The sequence below is a fragment of the Syngnathus leptorhynchus genome, chromosome 3, assembly GCF_054491065.1.
Source record: "Syngnathus leptorhynchus isolate UIUO chromosome 3, UIUO_Slep, whole genome shotgun sequence".
Taxonomy (NCBI): Eukaryota; Metazoa; Chordata; class Actinopteri; order Syngnathiformes; family Syngnathidae; genus Syngnathus; species Syngnathus leptorhynchus.
In genome coordinates, this window is record NC_141197.1 from 14,319,248 (window position 1) to 14,340,591 (window position 21,344).

The 21,344-nt window shown below is 42.0% G+C and overlaps 1 protein-coding gene across 7 annotated transcripts in view; it reads left to right on the top strand.

The window, feature by feature from the left end:
* Positions 1-21,344, top strand: part of esrrga (estrogen-related receptor gamma a) — a 139,721-nt gene that overhangs the window by 81,127 nt on the left and 37,250 nt on the right. For 6 of the 7 annotated variants that reach the window (XM_085907548.1, XM_085907544.1, XM_085907542.1 and 3 more), the window contains 2 exons: positions 8,380-8,538; positions 20,214-20,638. In XM_085907548.1, coding sequence (XP_085763674.1) covers positions 8,381-8,538; positions 20,214-20,638 — 583 coding nt within the window. In that variant the 5' untranslated portion in view covers position 8,380. Of the gene's footprint in view, positions 1-367; positions 544-8,379; positions 8,539-20,213; positions 20,639-21,344 lie in introns of those variants that run through there. The other variant, XM_085907541.1, reaches the window with a different exon arrangement.

The window sequence follows — 21,344 nt, forward strand, 5'->3', positions numbered from 1 at the left end:
CCCTCCCTGGCTCAGCTCCCGCCATCCCCGTCTCCGCCCCTCCCCGCAGCCATTGGCCGAGGGTCCACCAATGACGGCCGGAGCGGCAGCCTTGAGGGAGCGCATATGCAAAGCCGCCGCTTAATATTCATGAGCCACATTTGGGGCTTTAAGTCGTTGATTAGGACAGCGGCACAGCTTTCCGTCCCAACTGTCCGCCTGGCTGGCTGACTGTGTGTGTGAGCGCCTGTAGCCCCCCCACTCACCGGCCACGCTCGCTCGCTCACTCACTCACTCACTCCCATCCATCCACACGCACGCAGAGCAGATCAGTGCAGGCGGCGCTCAAATTGTCTCGCTCCCTCCAAGTGGAGGCAAGGACCCAGACTGGAGAAAGAAGAAGAGGAGGACACACTTTGAAACTTTTCAACATCAATTTCGCAACCCCCCACACCCTTTTTTTTTTTTCTCTGGAGGAGGTTGACATGACAATGAGCCGCTTTCGCCGATGGATTTGGTAGGACGTCCGCTCTCCGAGTGTTTTTTAATGCACTCTGAACAAGAGTAGGTAAATTTTACCTTTTGTTTTAAATTGGCTCATCGCCGTACCTGTCATTGTCTTGCGTTGGTTGTCAGTGTTTGAAATGTTGCTGTGAAGGTTGTTTCTGCATGCTGTGTGTGTGTCGAGGACACACTTTAGAACACACACACACTCCAAGTTTGACATATTTTCCCTGAAGTCTCCATCTGCATGTATGTGTGCATGTTTTAAGCGTGTTCATCCAAGCAGAGCATGAACAAGGTAGCGGGGAGCTGAGGTTACACGTCTCACACTCCGAGACAAGGGCCGTAAGATGAAAAGAGAGGAAGTGCGCTCTTAAATGCCCGAGGAGTTCGCATTACAGACGGCCGACTCAGCGTGTGGCCCCCGTGCAGGAATTCCACGCACACACACATGAATTGGAGTCAATCAAGTTGCTCATTTTGTGTGTGTGTGTGTGTGTGTGTGTGTGTGTGTGTGTTTGTTGCATGAAAAGCAGATGGAAATGTATCGAATATATTCTTTTTTCTGTACTTTCCATGCAAAAGCAGTCCGAATGTGTTGCGGGTGGAACTGGAGTGATGAGAGGGATGCGTGAAGTGACAGTTGTGTTTGCATCAACATTTGCAAGGCACACGTTTTTCCCAGGCCACGATTTGATCACATGAGAGAATTGAAGGGCAAAATCATGCATTTGGGTTTTATTCATGTGTGTCAAAGCTTTGTCAGGGGAAAAAAAAAGGTTCAAGTCCTTTAAACAGAAACAAACAATGCATTTGGAATCAAAAGTTGCATGTGTATAAGTGAAAAAGGGAAAAGAAATCCAGTTAGAGGCCAATTTGAATTTAGCGATTTGCATTTTCCCCTTCTGATTTAATTAAAATGTAGAATTGGATCATGATTTGAATGACTTGGTTTCTTCAAAACACAGCAAGGATGTGTTCAATTTTCACAACCTATTTTTGAATTCTTTCCCCCAAAATTTTCCACACTTTGATTATGAAAGGTATACAGTTAAATCATTTCCCCCAATCACTTCAATTTCCACTCTTTTATAGAAGATTTAAAAAAAACTGACAAAAACCTTAAGATCATTTCTATCCTGGCACAAAAGAAAAGACGCTCACATTGCTTGAAAATACACACTACACACACACACATGCTGATTTGTCAGATGCAAACCAGTGCAACCGGTTTGCGAAGCGCACACAGTCAAATTGAAGTTTCAGCACTTTCCGTCATCATCGGCCCGACGCTCAATTGAATGGAATTGTGCAAATAAGCAGCCATGTAACATTTGCGAACAAACGTGTCATGTAAAACAAGACATGTATGGAAAGACTGAGCTCTTTGAAAAGTCCACTGCGACAATTTGAGCAAAGCTTTCTTCTCGTCTCCTTATTCGGCTCCCCTGCTGTGCTCTCAGGCGCTGCTTTCTAACACTAATTAAAGTCTTAAGAATCCTGATGATGATACCGATAATAATCATAACAATAATAACATCAACAACAAGTGCCGCTTAAGCTATTAACATAATTACCCCCCTACCAGCAACCCCCCCCCCCCCCCCATACACACTCACACACACACACACCATCATATACATCCCATTAGCATATCATTAAAGTATATTTTCTTCAGTATCAAATTTGTTCTTTTTCTTCGGCGAGCGAAATGAAAAAGAGTCGTCACGGCGGCCGTGCACGCACGTCGTGAAGGCGACCAACGCAAAGTCAAATGAGCTCCATCACAATGATTTTCTCTCAGGATTGGCATTCAAATTATTTGATTTAGTTCTTTGTGTGGGATTTGCTATACAAATGTAAACAGGGAGAGCGTGAATTCACTTTTTCACACAAGGTGTAAACAATTATATAAAATGATCAAATCTGAGTCGTGGGGAGTTTTTCCCCAATGTCCGATTTCTTAAATATTACACCCAAATTTATAAATTGTCATTTTTAACATTCTATAATATATATACACATTTTTACTTCATAAGCAGTCATTACACAGCTATGTAGAATCTTTAAAATGAGTAAGATTCAAGAATTAAGATGAATTCAAACGCCCAAAATGCTTAAAATGATGCACATGAACTGCATTTGCGCCTTTTAAAAAATATCATTTAAAAAAAACGATTGTACTCTATTCAACAAAAATCTCCAACTGTCATTCATTCTCCTCCTCCTATACCTGTATTTCTATTTTCAACAAATTCTCAAGCGAGCAGTGGAGAGAGCAATAGAGAGAGAGAAGCTGACTGGTGGGAGGGAAAAGGAGGAGGGGGGGTGTCGACCAAAGAGAGATTGCGTAAATTAAAATCCTTTTAATCTCCTTATAAAATCATTTACTTAATTCATCTGTCAAGGCATGTCAATATGTGCCGTGCTGATTTGTTGGCTGTGTGTGTTTGCGTATTTGTGTGTGTGACCCACTGCTGGCCGAGAGAGGAGGTATTCCTCCCCTTTTTTTCATACGTCCGCTCAGCCGTCCCGATGGCATTTGTGTTCTCTCAGGTTTGTCCTCACGTCCACTCACGCACACAAGCGTCGGCCCTCGCTGTGGTGTGAAGGGTCCGAGCGTTCCGGCAGTAATTTGCTCCCCGTAAAGAGGGAGAGAGGGAGGGAGGGGGGGATGCAAAGGAGTCAGACATGGAGGGATAGGTGGGAGGAAGGAAGACGTGAGGGTGGGGGTGGCCGCTTTTGTCTGACACCCCCCCCCCCCCCACCTTTTAGCTTCGTCGTCTGCCGGACGCATGAGCGCACACACGGCTGCACATGCACACACAAATTCTAGAACATGCACCCCAACTCGCGTCTTCATAGTTGCAGCTATAAAAAAAAAAAAGTCTCACATTGTATTTGTCTATCAAGACAGTCAAACGACAAGCCTTGATGTTTTGAATTTGACCCCCGCCCCCCCAATCAATCAGCGCGTGCGCGTGTCAGCGTGTATGCGCGTGTCATGGGTCAACGGCGGCCTTGATGTGTTGAAAGAGCAGTGCGAGGGGACTGTACCAGCTGTGACACACACTCACCGCAATTAGCCATGAGACCGTCGCCGAGCCAAACGAAACGTGTGCGTCTGTGTGTGTGTGTTGTGTGATTGAATGCCAAAGAGCGGATTGAAAGAACACAGCGCCAGAGAGTGATGTATAGTGAGGGGCAATCCTGCTCGTCCCCCCCCCCACCCCCCACCCCTTGTATCCCCTTCCCTGCTCCCCCTCCCGCATCCATCGGCCCGGCCGATCCATACATCACGATGTGCGTTCATGATTACGGTGATTATTGCTTTCTATCAAGTCATTTCACTCTCAAGGATTCAGCTTACCTTCCATGTACTTTGATGGAGATTTGCAGTTTATTTCTTCATTTGACAGGTTTACGTCATGTGGTAGAAACGTTTTTGGGGTTTTTTTTTCCACCGCCCTCACTTATCACAGTTGGAGTTTTGATTACCTCTGCTAAACTGCAAAGTTGCAATATTAGGAGAATGTTCCACTTATTTTAAAGTGAGGTTGCTGTATGAAAAAAAAGTTTTCTAAAAGCATCATAAAAACCCTCAAAATATGATAAGACTAAATTTCATTAATTAAAAAAATATTTTAGTGTCGTATTTGTTAGCCGCGCAGCGTTTTAAGGGGTGGAAGAATGTGCTTTATTTTTTTTCCTCCGTAATCTTGAATAAACAAAAGTAAGACTGGCCTTTTTCATTGCGGTTATTTATCCCGAATCCCTTTTCAGAGCAGCTCTTCAGTTTCCTCATGTCTGGGTGCCCATGAGCAAGGCACCCAAACCCTCAACTGCAGCGTGCCTCATCACTGACATCTTTCTACACAATGTAATGCACATAGCACCAAAAATATGCAGCGGACTGACATTATATGTATGCTATAAAAGTGAATAGAATTTAGTTTTAACTCATTGTATTTCAACTCGGCTTTTATGTTGGGTTTTACTATATGAACTGTTTTTAATTAATAGATTAAACAGGTTTTGTTTAATTTTCTATCAAATTTTTACTTTATCTTTTTGAGTTTGTTGTCAGTCACAACAACAATAAAAACCAGTTAAGCATCTTGCGATTAGAAGCGATGGTGATTTAAAAAAAAAATCACTAAAAGGTAAAAACAAAATAAAAAAATTATGTGGCGAGTGTATGATATTGTACGTGTGTGTGTGTGTGTGTGTGTGTGTGTGTGTGTGTGTGTGTGTGTGTGTGTGTGTGTGTGTGTGTGTGTGTGTGTGTGTGTGTGTGTGTGCGTGTGTATCATGTGATGCTCGCGGCTTGTAAAGCTAACCCTAATGGGAGGAGACAGCGCAGACTGGGCCACAATAGACCAAATTTAGACAGAGAGGTGGCGTGTGTGAGGGAAGGCAGGTGAGACAGAGGAAGAGGAGACATCCAAAGGTCCTGCCTTGTATGATTCGGTTGTCGGGCTACGTGCGGGAAGTGGGGCGGGGGGGCAAAAAGAATTGGATATATTCGAAAGGGGAGGAGAATGAAAGAAATGGATGACCATGCCAACTGCAGACTGACAGTGAAATATTCCCGCACTCATCTTGCCATCATGCTTCATGTGGCAGACGCACGTCTCACTTTAGATTCTTTTCCTTCTCACTCAAATCTTTTTGCACTTTTCAGTTTTTTTTTTCAAGATTATTCATCAGACAGCAAAGAGGAGCATTGCATTGTGAAAAAAAATGAACTTGATTAACAAAATGTCCATTTATGTTTCATAACGTCGATTTATTGAACCAAATAAAACTGAACTTTTGATACAAAAACAAACTGACACATACTTTTACTCTTACAATAACTCTACAATAAATCTCGAAATCAAGTTCAATTTTAGTGTGGATATAAAGGATGCTATTCTTAAGTTACGGATTTAACAGCTACCTTTTTTTTCCCCTTTTAAATTCAATGACATGGTTGTGAAAATGTAGTGTTCTTGATTCATACATAATTAAAAGTTAAAATGTTTTATCTTGAATAAATAAATGAATAAAAAGTCATTATACACAAGTAGATCACAATGTATATCCAGGCCGCAATGTTAACACAGCGTGCCCTCAGGAGGCCTCGTCGCAGGTGATCCTTACGCTTCTTCTTCTTCACCGTGGATAATTTATCTCCGCTTTATCCCATACTTCCTCCGCCATTTACCTCCAAACACCGCAACCCCCATCCCTCCCCCTCCCGTGCGTAGCTGTCACCTTTCGGCACCCGCTCAGTCCCTATTAAGAACGACAGCCCATCTGCCGCCTGCCCCGCTAACAGCTCCCGTCGCTAACGCTAACGTGTACACACAAGTGCATCCGCTTGCACTCGCACACACGCCTACGGAATACTGCATTGAGCTCCATCTGCCCTGATGCAGACATATGAACAATATAGGAAGTTGTCATCCTTTAGAAAGAGTGCAAAGAATTTCTCATCACATAACGTAACATTAACAGGAGCACAAAAGTAAACCACTGCAGTGACGCACTTGAAAAAGAGTCCTGCCTAAACGCATGCCGCTAACATGCTGCAGTCAAAGGATTCCCATTCAGAACAATTATCAATAAAAATATTCTTGATGTGCATGTCTAAACTCCCTAAAATGTAGTTGCAGAAGTATTCTCATCCGGCTGTGTTTTATTGTCCATTAAAACCTTTTTTTTTTTTTTTGCAGTCACCATCAAAAAAGTCAATTTTCCACTGATTGCACTCACTCCTCAAATATTCTTTTAAAAACACTTTTATAAACATTTAAGTCATTCATAAAAAAAACAAATCTCTTCCAAGTAATTGTCATATAACCTTGATTTCCGTTTAATGAACTTTGTATGAAGTTCATAAAACAGCCCTTTCCCTGACGTGCACATGCAAATCAATCTGTATTCGAACTTATGCTCTATTAATAGCATTCTAGAACAATTAACAAAGTCCATTTTTCGCATGGATTTCCTAACACACATGACCATAACATGCACATGCACAACATTAGACTATTCGAATTTCCAATGTAGTATGTCTTATTTCCATTTAAAAGGCAGAATAGAAACTTCTCACTGATCGCCCATCATTGGTGTATCATAAGGTCAAAGTGGTTTCTGTTCCTGTTAAATTCCCGCCACCAATTTCCAATCGATGAAATTTCTGCATTGAGAGACAGTCTTAATAAAACTAAAATAATACAAGTAGCATTTTCTGCAGTACTATTGTATGTCACATGTGTTGTGATGACATCACACCGTGCAGCAGGGTAATTAGGGTGCATTGTGTGTGTGTGTGTGTGTGTGTGTGTGTGTGTGTGTGTGTGTGTGTGTGTGTGTGTGTGTGCCTGTGCGTTTGTGTCTCTGTGTGTGTGTGAGGATGCGGTGGCATTTGTTTCCTTCAGGGGTAGGTGCCTTTTGCATTAGTAAGAATGGCAACTGTCTCATCAATCACTAGGATCTGCATGTCACACACACACACACACACACACACACACACACACACACACACACACACACACACACACTCACACTGCCATGGTCATTCTGTTCACAGATGGGCCAGCAACACATGAGCGAGTCAGAGCATCGCACACACATGCGTACGCACACACACACATGCGTACGCACACACACACATGCGTACGCACACACAGTGAAAATTGGAATAGGATGAGCAGAATTACAGTTCACGATCGCTTTTTACATTGTTCAAATCAAATGACAAGAGCAGTTTAGTATTTCGTAATTTAGTAGATATTTGATTTGATTGTTTTGAATTCATGCAAATAAAAACGCAACTGTTCCATCCAAAATATATATTGTACATTATTTTGTAAAAAAAAAAAAAAAAGAAAAATCTAGGATATTTTAGACTGAATTAAATCTGTGGGATTGTATGCAATACTTAGAGCACTGTACTAGAAATGCCTCTGTTGGCACCACCAGGACAATGGAAGGAGAAAAAAAAAAGCACTATGAAGTGTTTTCTGTCTATATAGCATTGTGACATGGCAAGCAAAGCCAATAAGAGTGTGGAGCGGCAAGATATCGATTGGTCCTATTCACCAGAGTGGAACTAAAACCAACAAATTACACAACCCCACCCTCCACCTTTCACTCTCTACATGAAGGGAGGGAGAGAGGGGGAGCTTCTGGATTGGTCGACTCCTCCCTACTTGCACTGTCGTTACAGTTTTCAATAATAGGAGTTATGTTTATTATTGTAGTTTGAACTCTACCGCGTCATGCATCGTTTTAGGTTTTTGCTATTTAGAGACATGACAGAGGGAAAATATGCTTTGACATCCTTGTCCTCTCTGGCAGCCCTTCTGTTATAATCACTTAAGTTTTTTTTCGCAAAAGAGAATTTTGATTGCATTGACTGCGGTGACCTTATCATTCCAGCGACAACCTCTCCCCTGACACTGCACTGCTTTTGATTTCACACATCGTGCGTCACCCTCCGGGGCTTTTTGCTTTTTAGTCCCTCCATCTGATGGCCTTATTCGCAGCCTCAACCAGGCAGCCTGCTTGACAAAAGCACTTACTGACATATTTAGGGACCATGTTTAAATGATTTGGACTGCTGATTCCTGGTCATTGTTTTTATTGATACCACCAATGTTTAACTCCACGAAATGTTCTTTTATTTTACGGAGACATTCATAGAGTCTGCATGTGTACCCCCATGAGAATATGCGTTTGTCATTCATCCTAACCATTTAATGTGTCCCTTTTGAACTGAAATTGTCATCTATTTGATTGTTTATTGCTGAACCACGTATTAGCCGAATAGCATAACTGCTTCTGTTTTTATACCTTTTCTGCAAACAAGTAAAAATTAAAAAAAAAGTCACTGCTGTCTTCCAGAATGAACTTATCGAAGGGCCCACTGGTGAACAGCAGCACTGACGACAGCTCCAAATCAACTTACGTTAAATGCGGCGCTGGCGCCTGGAGGATGCACCAGAGCTACGAGCCTCTCGAGGCCAACCACATGAGAGACCCACATGCCCTCTACAATCCAAGGTAACACATACTGAAAGATTTTCTTCCTTTCTGGCCACCATAACATTGTTGTTGAGATACTTATTGTCATTCTGGCATAACACTTGGCATAGTACTTGGTTGGACAAAGAGAATTGTTCCACGACTGATATTTTTCAAATCCAATCTAAAGGTTTTCCCCTTTGACGTAATCTCCTTGAAGTCGAACACACTTTGCCAGCATTTCTGCCGAATTGTCATTCCATCCTGGCATCATAATGGTTCCACCCATCTGACCATCAATTAGCTCTCTTTTGTTAATTTTGATACAAATCTAAATGATGGCACTACAAATATAAAATCCTCTATAGTGTAAAACGTAATGTTGAGATAAAGTCTCCAATCATCTATTGAACACAGCTTCATTATTCTTGTAATGGTACATCTTTACATAACGTGCGACATTGTGCTCTTCATTTTTAGGCTCAAGGACAAGACAATAATAGAACTAAGCCTTAAAAGAAACTTTAACTAACACCAACCAAGTAAACTGAAACTTTCCATATTTAGAAGCACAACTGTAAATACGCAACTTGTTTCATGTCTAAACACAGCGAGCGCATTCCTCTTCCTGACGTCTCTCACTTGTTCAGTCTTTTAATCATTCTGAGTTTGTGTGGCCCAGCCGTAGACACGCCGTATTCTCATTGTAAGTATGCGATTTACTCCTAATTAGCATTTTATGTTTTTATTGAGTCGTGGGATTTATGCAAACATGTATGACATGAAATTGCAACTCATTGTCTTCATTGCTAGCCTCCCGAAAACCTCATGGACTGGAAGTGGGATTTTTATTTTTCATGGTACGAGGACAAGCGGTTTGGAAAATGAATGAATGAATGAACAAATGAAAGAGCGAATGACAGAATGAATGACAGAATGACTGAATGAATGAATGGATGTCAGTTATTGTTGAATTCATGTATAAGCTTTTGCCGCGATATCGATAAACTACTGCATTATCAGGCCGGAACTTTCGTAGCCCTTCAGTTTTAAGCACGTCAACGCGTGTGTGTGTGTTTGTGTGCAGCTGTGTGTGTATTTCGTGTGGAGACTGGAAGTCTTAGGCCAATAGGATTTCAGGGTTAGTCTGGGTCAAGCCAATTAGAGGTCTGCCGAGCCTTTCTCACGCAGTCTCTCGGCCAATCATGGAGGGGACCGCTACATGCGCCCTCTTTGTGTGTATATGTGTCCGCCAGTGTGTGTGTGTGCCTGTGAGTGAGTGTGTGTGTGACACAATTGCCTTAGACAGAAAAAGAGATTTGTTTTATCTTTATTTCCATATTGTACTCAAATATATATTTTACATAATAAGACACGTCATTAGATACAACTGAATGCTATCCATCACAATATTTACACTATTCTGGCAAACGCCCTCAAAGCATTTGATAAGTGCAAGAGTCGTTTTAATATTTTGCCCTTCACATGTAGCAACATAAGGTAATCACATTTTTAAAAACTGTATCTGGACCCAGAAACCACAGATAAAGTAAATGATGTACTTTTTCCCAATATTAAATAATTTGTGCTTTTGCCAGAGGCTATCAAAAAGAAAATGTTTGACGATCATCACATTCACACACGAGTAGAAGGTCAGCATCGGATCTCATGAGCACTCACGGTGTGCGGACTCCAACTGTGTTGATGGGATTTATTTACACTGTTTACAATACACACACACGCGCACACACACACACACACACACACACACACACACACACACACTTGTGCACACTGCAATTGCTGTGCCTTCGGATTCAAATTCAAACTCATGTGAAATAGTTTATAAGACTTAAAATTATAGATTGTAGACATTACAATTGATGTCACGCTTTTAGAAAGACAATGTTTTACTTTATGAATGAAAACTGAATACTTCTTGCATATTTTATTCATTTTTATTTTTGTTGAGTTTTGTTCTGCCATATTTTCAGATGGTGCCATAAAGTTGCAAGGTAATTCGGCAGATATGTTTAATTTGCGTTTGGAGTTCTGCTATTTTCATTGGACGACAACAATATTATTCCCCATTTTATTTAGGCCATCAAACCATGGGAATGTGATTAATGTCAGCCAGCCACGCACCAATGGCACACACACACACACACACACACACACACACACACACACACACACACACACACACACACACACACACGCAAACGCCAACACACACCATACACACATTGACTTGCTGTAAACTGAGCCCAATGTAATCATAATGATAAAGCAGATTGCCTTAACACACAGATGGGCCTCACAACAGCTCCGCGAGCATGCATGCGCGCATGCGAGTGTGTGTTTGTGTGAGCGTGCCTTTGTGTGTGTCTGTGGACAACGCTGATTGGATTGCAGATTTATAGAAGAGGATTACTGGCGGGGCAGAGAGAGAGCGAGAGGGAGAAAGAGAGAGACAGACTTTCAGACACTCACCTCTCATTAACTTCCACCCCCCTTCACCTCCGCTCATACACACACACACACACACACACACACACACACACACACACGCACACACACACACACACACACTTATACAGAAACAAACATACAGAGTGGAGGTCAAAAGTCAACGTATATTCCTCCCTACAAAACGTAAGCACAGATGCAGCAGACAGTGGCAGCGGACTCTCCAAACCTGATTATGAGTGGATGTGAATTAGATTCCTTAACAGATGGTCCGGACACCAAGCTTGAAGGTGCATGGGCCAAAGTGAGAGGAGGGAGGGAGGGAGGGAGGGACGGAGGGGGGAGGAAGGGGGGAGGTGAGAGTGCAAGGGAGGTAAAAGCAGCAAGATCAGGGCCAGAGAGGAGGAGGAATGTCAGCAGAATATGACCATAAAATGTGCTGCGGGCAAATATACTGGATGGTGGGTACTGGGTACTGGTGGACATTTTCTTCTTTCATCTTACATTCTTTACCTTCATGATCACAGATGTTCATATTGATTAATAATATTGATACGTTGAATGGCATCAAGTAGAGACCTTAGACAATCCTGATTAAGAACATCAGAAAAGTTTCCATTAGGAGTCATACATTAAATCACTGAGAAATTGAGAGAAATATCCTCCCACAAAAAAATGCACACGTAAATAAATAAATAAATAGATTTGTGGGCGACACCTAAACAAGCCACACACAAGTGACTGGCGGGACCTGAATGGTGGACACAAAGAGTAGGACTGACCAAAACATGAAACAAACTGAATAGAATCCAAATTTCTCCAGGTACTCCCGCTTCCCCCCACATTCCAAAAGTATGCCTGTTGAAATTATGAGTTAGTATAGAAACAGGTTGGCTGGAGGGAAAGGGTGAATATTTAAGCAGGATTTTGACGTTTTCGGGCCAGCGTGGCTTATTGTCCATCGTTCCTCTGGTCGTCATCGAGCGTGATGGATAGGTGTAAATCATGGCAATCCTGTCGTGACAGCCCAATTTCCTCCAATCTGATCTGCTTAAAGAATTCAGCTCACTTGTGTCTCCTCACCTCCATTTCTACTTATCCTCTTCTGCACTCGCCCCCTCCCCTCCTCATTGCCTCAAATGTACTCCCGTTTTTACTACGCGTACTCGGCTACCCGGCTTTTACGGCCTTTCTCTCTCCTTTGCCTCCACATTTCCTCCTTGTCGCTTCTCCACATCCTGTCCTCGCGCTCCCTCCTGTCTCACATTTGAAAGCCCTGTCATATTTACTAGAGTGGAAATCCTCTTTCACCATCTGCTTAATAAAAATATGTGCTTTTAATCCGATTCAGGATATTTTGGGGTTTTTTAAGTGCTTATTTTTATTATACTTTTGTGCAATTTCATCTGTTACTCGGCTCTCTATCTGTCCAAGTGTGAGGGAGCGGGAAGAGAAATGTCACGAGAAGTATGTGGGGGTGGGGGGGAGGCTGTTGCTCCACAAATACTTGTTGATAACGCTTTGAATACACACATATGCGCGAACACTAGGAGACGAACACTAACCTTGATCACTGACCTTTCTTTTCTAAAAGCACCAGCCAATTTCCATCCTTTTATGTATGCGCATTTTCTTCCACCGTCATCTGAAGGCGTGCACATAACATGTTGGATCAAGTCACTACTCATTTAAATCACTTACAGATATTTTTTTAGGACATGCAAGCTTAATCCTTTTCACAACGGTGTTAGTAACTCAAAGCGCATGTATCCCAAATCATCTTTCCCTATAGAAATGAATGGAAATACCAGTAAACTGTTCCAGGCTTTCCAAAACCAATCAACGATTTTTTGTTATAAAAATAGCACTCTGTAGTGTTGTTAGTTATAAAAACATGAAGTAAAAAAAAATGAAATTAATGTAAAGAGTTGAACAGTTTGGGCATCCGTTTTCATGCTTCAATCTAAATCATTGTGCGGCTCCTTCTAGTGTTCCCTCCGTAATCATACAGACACAGATGCATAAAAGTCATAGTTACTCTCGGGTATTAAGTAAACTGTAATGATAATAATAATAATAGTCATTATTTTCACAGTCGGTCAAAAATATATGCTTGTGAGTGTTGTTGTATCGTCTGCCTACATGTGTTGCTCCACCATTATTGTTTTGATATCGACTATTTAAAGTAGTGACAATCAATGCTTTCTGTTTCAAATTTTCTAACCCTCACACTCACATGAAATATGGTAAAACATTAGTCTCAATAAATTCCGTGTTCATTTCTCCTTTTTGAGGTTTTCAACACTGTTCACACAATGGACAGCCACTCTCATGAACACAATGACACAGCTGATAAAAATAAAAAAAAACAAAGAAGGAGGGGTTACCAAGGAAAAGGTAGTGGGGGGGTAGAGAGAAAGAGAGAGGGGAGGTGACAAAGATAGCAGCAGACAGCAACACATTTATCAGCTGGCGCTCACCAGAAAATGACCTAAATCATTATGATTCTCATCTGACAACGTTTGAACACCAAACAAGCTCCCCCTGCTCATGTGTTGACACACACACACCGACCGTCAAATCCAGCTCATCTTTTACTACACTCACGCACAAAGAAGGGGAATGTCTTCATTTGGAATGTCGAAGAAAGCCTCCTCAGTGGCAGCGCTTTTAACATGTGCATCGTGCGACGATAAACTCAAAATTCCTCAGTCGCTGGCTGCTGTTAGGAAAGCTCATAATTCCTAATCAATAGCGTTTGGCTGAGCTTGCCCTGCGTGTGTGCACACCCCTCGACTGCTCATCCATTCACTCGTGGAGAATGTGGGTGTGTAAACTTTACAAACCCCAGGATGCATCCTAATAGCCCCACTAGTGGGCCTCTTGTAAGTCTTAGCCTTCATCACAAATGCACTGTGTGGCGTCTACCTGCGTCTCTGTGTGTGTGGCTGTCTAGTGTACTATACAATTGTGTTTTTTTTGTTCACATACAGGAACAAGTTAAAAACATATTTTTCAGGTATTTTGGATCCTATATGCTCGTATTTTTTAATTCTCTTTAATTTTTTTTCTGCTGCCCAAGGTGTGCATACCTTAAAGAGCACAATATGGGGCAGGAAGAAATTTGTAGCAGATTCATTTCAATGGGGAAAGACAATTTGAGACAGTTGTGTTTATTTATGGAGAATCTTGATAAAAGTTTTGAACGCCTGTTTGGCAATTGGTGTTGTCAGGAAAAATGGTGCCAGATAGTTGCACTTTAGGTCATCTCACATTGTGCTTCTGAAACAGCAGCACCTCTGCTGGTTACACCAAGTAATGCATTCCATTGCTTTATTTATCCTGCCACTCGTTTCTTGCATAGTCTCGTTAGCTTAAACATTGACTTTTGACTGTGACTTTTGTCCATGTTTCCTTTTGAATGTGTAGTACCTGTAATGATTGATATTCATCAGCCAGAAAAATAGCGCCACACATGCTGGCTTTATTGGCCGACAGCCTATTGGGCAGAATGCGTGTTGGCCATTATGGCATTGATTGTATGTAATCAGGGGTTTACTCTGCAGCCAATGAAGAGAATTACAGGTTTCCTGCACGCCTAACACTGTAACAATTGATCTGCTCCCTGGTGTGTGTGTTTGATGTGTCGTGGCAAGAGTGTGTTTGTATGAGATGCAGACATGGCAAGAAAAGGTCCAAAAGATGATAGAAAGTGGACTCAGTAGGAGGGAAAGTGGTTGGAATCAACTCTCGCTGTTGGATTTGATTTTCCTCTATTCACTTTTGTCTCGTGTAACAACTATAATCATCTACACACTGTGACTCTATACAAATAAACAGAAGCTTGTGTTGTCACACACAGGCAAAATGTTGGTGTACTTTTTTTTGGGGGGGGGGGACAAATGATCCATTTGAGACTGCTGCGAAATAGGAAATATTACACTTTGGAGCTTAGGCACTCCATGCTATTTATTTTGACGACCACAATAATTTTCTATCCTAAAGGCTTTGCGCTCGCTCACGGGCAGCTGTAGAATAGATTTGAAAATTCAGGTTCTGATCTGTAAATTGCGGAACGGTTTAGGTCCTGATAACATTAAAGAATTGCTAATGGAATATAAACCCAGTAGTACTTGGAGGTCTGCAGACAGAGTTCAAGGCAAATATGGTGAAGCAGGATTTAGCTACGGAAGGGAAGTCAGCTTACAGAATGCTTCTAAATTATAATTTTTTTAAACTATGCTTGTTTCGGGTCTTTTAAAACATTGTTTAAAATCATGTCCTCCCCCAAAATCATGTTTTTGAGCTGTACATGCCATTAATAATTTTAGTAAGCTACTTTTGTTTCGGTTTTTGTATTGAAATATTTTTTGAAATTATCTTCTTCAATAAATTCTAAATTTTGTGCATAAAATCTTGTCTAACAACACATCATGTCCAATGGGAAACTTTGACTAAGACACTTTTCAGACAGTGTACAGTATACACTTCCCTGTGAACAAACACCATGTGCAGGTCGTATTGTTTGTGTATGCTGGCACCCTCACGCGCATCGAACTAAGCAGCTGACAAGCAGTTCAGCAACCCTGCCACATAAGCCCCTGAAAAGGCAATTCAGCTTATTGATGAAATCATTTTATTCAGTTGACTATGGAAATATAAAAGGACTTTCTTTGACTCCTCTCCTTAGTCCTTTCTCTAATTCAATGCATACCCCCGTCCGTCTTTTCCATTCCAAAGCATCGCTAGTATCATACAGATAGAATTGTGACAATTTTTTTTTTTTTTTTTTTGCTTATTGGACTGTGTGTTCTTATCAGCATGGCGAGCACAATGCTGGGTGTGATGGAAAGGTATTAGCCAGCCTGCGGTGGCGACATTGTCAGCACTTCTGCCGTCTCTTCCTCTAATGCTTTCTTCAGCCTCTTTTGCCTTGGCTTGCTCCTCCCCCTCCTCGCCTCCTCTTCTTCTCCGTATAGATTGGATTTTCTACTTATGTTTGTCAAATGTATTTTCCTACAAGTGGCTTTCATCGACTTACGGTTATGTTTAAACAAAAGGTCTACTGGAAGAATTTAGGCTCACTTGGGGTGCTTTCTCTCTATGGCAGTTAAGCATCAAAAGATCTCTTATCTGAATACTAAGAGATGACTATACTCTGATCTGCTAGCTTTGCGTGTCACAGAGGGAATTGCATTGTCACTAATTCCATTATGTGTCAAAAATATGTTTTCCCCTCATGTGTGAAGACTGAGCGATGCAAAACGCAAATCATCTTCCCCCATTAGAATAAATGAAAATGCGATGAATCCGATCCAGCATCCCCCCCAAAAATAGCACTTATTATATTGTCCACTATTGTCAACATACTTAAATATAATATAAATAATGAAAAAGTTTATACATCATGATTAATTAATTGCAATTGTGCTGCTCCTTCTGGTGTATGGGCCTTGGCCACCTGGTGGCAGTATAATACATTAAAAAAAGAATACATAAATAATTTAATGCAAAATCAGTGATGTTAAGACATTATCAAGCAACCAATCAGATTGTTCTGGTGTGAGATCTCATGCTGCTCACAGCCAAGCCATATCATTGTACCATTTGTATGATATCTGGAGATTGAGTTGATATGCTGTGATTTTCACCACAGCCTCATATTTTTTTCCTTTGGCATTCCTGCTCAACTTCTACAATTCTCAACACACACAATTTCTGAATGAAGAAATGCATTTTTTCTCAAGATGGTCTCTTTAACTAAAGGTCTCTGACTTGCTCAAAGTGATTTCTCCCCCCCCCCCCCCCCCCCCCCCCCCCAGTTCCTCGAGGTGGTTCACAAACAGTTTGGAGTTGTTTTCCGACTCACTTTGGAGGTGGCAGTCCACAGATTTCATATAATAAAAGAGTGTGTTCAGAAAAATAGAGCTCGAGCGGCACGGAGACAGAGTGAGGCAGAGTGGCTCTAATACGATGATTGTATGTTTGCCTCTGCCAGTTGTCAGGCCGCTGCATCAGACCGCCACTCTAATGACAGCTTGCTGGACCACCTTCACTCGAGACAAAACACTCGTTCCCTCCTGCCCCTCCGTTCCTTTTCACGACTCCAAACATCGCTCTGTTCTCTCTGTTACTTGCCATTCCCTCAAGAAGAGAAGGGTGATAAACAAACACGAGGAGGAGAAAATAACACAGCTTGATCAGGGAATGGAGACAAGGCAAGGCAGTCAGCTTTATAGTTTTGATGTGTGTGCATGTGTGTGTGTTGCCTCATACTAAAAGACAGATAGATTAACCTCCTGAATATATGACGTCAAAGTAACTTAGGAATTACGTAACATTTCGCGATATTTGAGGCACAACCATGAATATATACAAACTTTAAATCTTAAGGGGGAAACATAAATGCTAGTTATGTATTAAATCAGATCAATAATTTGGCTGTATCTAGTCACCTGAAATTTGGATGGCAGAATCGGTTGCATTGATCAATAAGCGTATACCTTAATAATGGAAATTATTGCAGTGTTTCCTAATGGGAAGCCCGTAAAGATTTGAAAAGAAGTGGTCCAAGGACAGACCCATGCGGGACGCCATAACTAACTATTTGATCAACCCACAGCATTATCTGTGAATATAATGTATTGTCGATGAAAGTTGGAAAATTCAAACAAATCACATTCAATTATTACCATCCCCACAGAGTCAATCCAAAATTAGAATTATTAAGACATTTTGGGATACATTTTTTATGATAGATATTTTGATGATCGCTGACTTTCCCGATAATTTATGAATGAAGCAAACTAAACCCTTTAAATGACAAAAGCAAAACATCGATACACGCTGGCCTCATCTGGTAATTCTCAGCTTGCGTCTTTGAACGCACACCTCCAGACCTCCCCTCTTCATAGAAATCTTTTGAAACACTTAAAAACATAAAGGAGCGATGAGCGCCAAGCCTTTCCTCCTCTTTTAACGTTCATCCGGAGAGCACACAGGCACAATAAGATTGCTCTTTCAGCAGTGAGCCGGCGCTACATAGCGACATAATTATACTGATAACATACATACATAAATGCATTCAACCTCTCGCTCGGCACAGTGCACTGACTGATTTCTTAATCTTCTTTCCTCCACTCCTCCACCTCCTCGCATGTCCTCCCATTCTTCTTTGATTCCTCCCCCTTCCAGGGCCATTATTTTTCATTTATAAGCAGAGAGAAAAGGTGCGAGTGAGGGAGAAAGGAGAAAAAGAGGGAAAAAATGGGATCTTTTGGCACTTAAACTCGTTCACTTAATGACACTCTGAGGGATTGACGTCGGAAAGGGAGGGGCACAAAAGTGCATAAAGAGCGAGATTAAATCATCGCCATCGCGTCATCTGCTTAAATGGCTCTGCTGCTTTTTTTTTTCTGTCATCACTGTGTTTTCACTTCCTTCAGCCGATGAATCAGAGTGATCCATCTCCATCCCATCACTCATTTCTGCCACCCTTTCTAACACCTTCCCTGTATATATACAGAACATCTCCTTTCCCCTGTCTTGATTTGCATCTGGAAACTTTTTTCCTTCATTCTTAACTAAAGGCCTGCCTGAGCATCAGATAAATGGATTTATGAGCATTGCTGGATAGCACAAAGCCTCCATTAATGGACCCGCCGAATTAGAAGGACTGGGGCAAGGGAGAAATATTGGATGGTTGAAATTAAAGTCCTTTAAGGCATGTTTCACCATTCTGCGGCCATTTTGGTAATCTTCAAGATTAGGTTTATGTCTATACTTTGACTGCACCTTAGTATTGGCTTTACTCCATACATTTTTGGGATGTGGTGTCAAAGTTGGCAAAATTGGCATCAAAGCAGACAAGGAAAAAAATATTGTCATTTGGTATTTCAAATTTCTAGTTCATCAGCCAATTTTCTTTCCTGATATTGACCATCTCCCTCTTTGGTTGACAGTCAGCCTACCTGCTTTCCTTGTCTATATCCACTCCGTGTCCCCCAACCCCCACCCGAGCCTTCTTTTTCCCAAGCAGCCCATTCTTCGCCAAGACACTGTCTGTGTTTTATGGGTCCCAGTAGAACGGGGATCTTTTACAGGCCGACTGGACTTTAGAAGCCCCTCGTTTAGCAGCATCCTGCCTTAATTAAAAACCCCTTTTGTGCGTTCTGCCTTTAACAATGACGAGCAAGAGGAGGGAAAGGAGGGTGAGGTTTAGTGGCAGAGTGAGAGAAAGAGCATGGCAATGCAAAGACCATGAGAAAGAGATAGATGGCAGTGAATAGGAGGTGATAGGGAGACAGGCAGAAAGATAGTAAAGTGGACAAAAGATGGGAAGGGGAGAAATAGACAGCCAGAAGATAGTTGTTAATTGCAATTGGCATTAACAACACTCTCCTCGGAGAGTATGTAAAAGATTTGGACCGAGAAAAGAAGAGGAAACGATTTGATCACCAAAGGAAATGTTATTGTTGTCTTTTCAAGTATTCTGTGCAGCTCTTAAATTCTTCAGTCACCAATGTGTGTTTGTGGGTGTGGATGAGTGTGTATGTGGCTGTCTTTGTGATGATGGAGCAGCAAAGAGGCTGCTTACTGATTACCTTCATGTTGAACAAGCGCCTATTGACTGGCGAGTGACGGATGAGCGACCGGCCCCAAGCATGCTCATGTGCTGCATGTGTGTGTGTGTGAGTGTGTGATGGTGCATATGGCTCCCTGCTGCTCTGTCCTACACAGGCTGCCCCTAGTGGTTCCCTTTCTTTCTTTCTTTTTTTTTTTTTTTTTAACCTACCAATGTTCTCTTTGTCAAATGAACGAGGTGAAAAAATCGTAACGATGGATGGATTTTTAAGAGCTTTGTGAGGAAGCATACATAAGCAGAGTGACACGACCTGCAATCAATTCATTAATCAATTACCGGATTGGTCTTAGGCCCCTTTGAATCTTAATTTTTTTTTTTATCCAACCAAGACATTTTAGACAAGTCTATGCTTCTTGTAACTTAGGAACTATTTGGAGAAGGATTTTTACGTTACGTAGAGTAATGGATGTCAAAAATAGCTGCAAAGATTTGCTTCATTTTCACTTAGTGGACTTCTAATGGCTGTCAAGCCAATATTTTTCATTTCATTCTAAACCAATCAGAACGGAAGAAAAACAAGGTTGGTTAGGAGGCAACTTTTCATCATAATTGCACCCCATTTAAATAAATTCCCCGTCTTTTTTTCTGATTCTCTCCCCAGGCTTCTCTGCAGAATGTCCAGTAAGGAGCGCCACCTAGAGTCCAACTGTCCGTCCTCGTATATAAAAACCGAGCCATCCAGCCCTGCCTCCCTGACCGACAGTCTAAATCATCACTCCCCCGGCGGCTCCAGTGACGCGTCAGGCTCCTATTCGTCCACCATGAACGGCCACCCCAACGGTTTAGACTCCCCGAGTCTCTACGGCTCCGGCGCTGGGCCCTTGGGTCCCGCCGGCGGCCCCGGATCAAAGCGCTACGAGGACTGCTCGTCAACGATCGGGGAAGATTCGCAGATAAAGTGCGAGTACATGTTGAATTCCATGCCCAAGAGGTTGTGTCTGGTCTGCGGGGACATTGCTTCCGGCTACCACTATGGTGTGGCATCATGCGAGGCCTGCAAGGCCTTCTTCAAACGCACCATTCAAGGTTGGTTTCTAATTCCACTTTGCTCTTGTCTGCATGCATTTCTACTTTTTAGACTTGGTACACTTAATATAGCACAGAAAGGACATTCTGAGGAAGGATGTCAAACTGGGCCTTTTCCTGGATCTTACACAGGAGTCCCTCAAGAATCCAGTTCGAATCCCCTCCTTTTACGGCTTCATTATTCTACAACAATGACTATTTATAAATTGAGCTACTGCCACCATTTTTAATTTTCTAGTATGGTCATGAATTATAGTTGAAAATGGACCAGACTCGAATTGAAGTCTCGTGAAATATACCCCCCCCCCCCCACCTCCCCCACATGAACAACAAACTGACCTGGTGGATGTCTATGATTAACCAGATTAGTTCAAGTTAGACAGGACTAATGGGCCCGTCAGTCAGTTGTCAAGTCAGCACGCTTGTCAGTCATTTTGCTACAGGAAAACTCTGTATCCTAGCAGTCAGCGATCCGGCCATCTTTGATCTATTGAGTCGGTCAGTCATATCAGACAGGATTCATCTATCTGCCCTTCCATCCATCCACCTGGCCGTCGCTGTTTTCTTTTGCTTCTGATAAGCAGCTTTCCCAGTAAAACCCCAGAGGGGTTGGGGGGGACGCAAAAAAAGGGGGCAAGACACAAGGGGGATGGACGCCTTATATCTACGAGATGCTCACAACCCGCAGATGACCTGTATGTGTTTA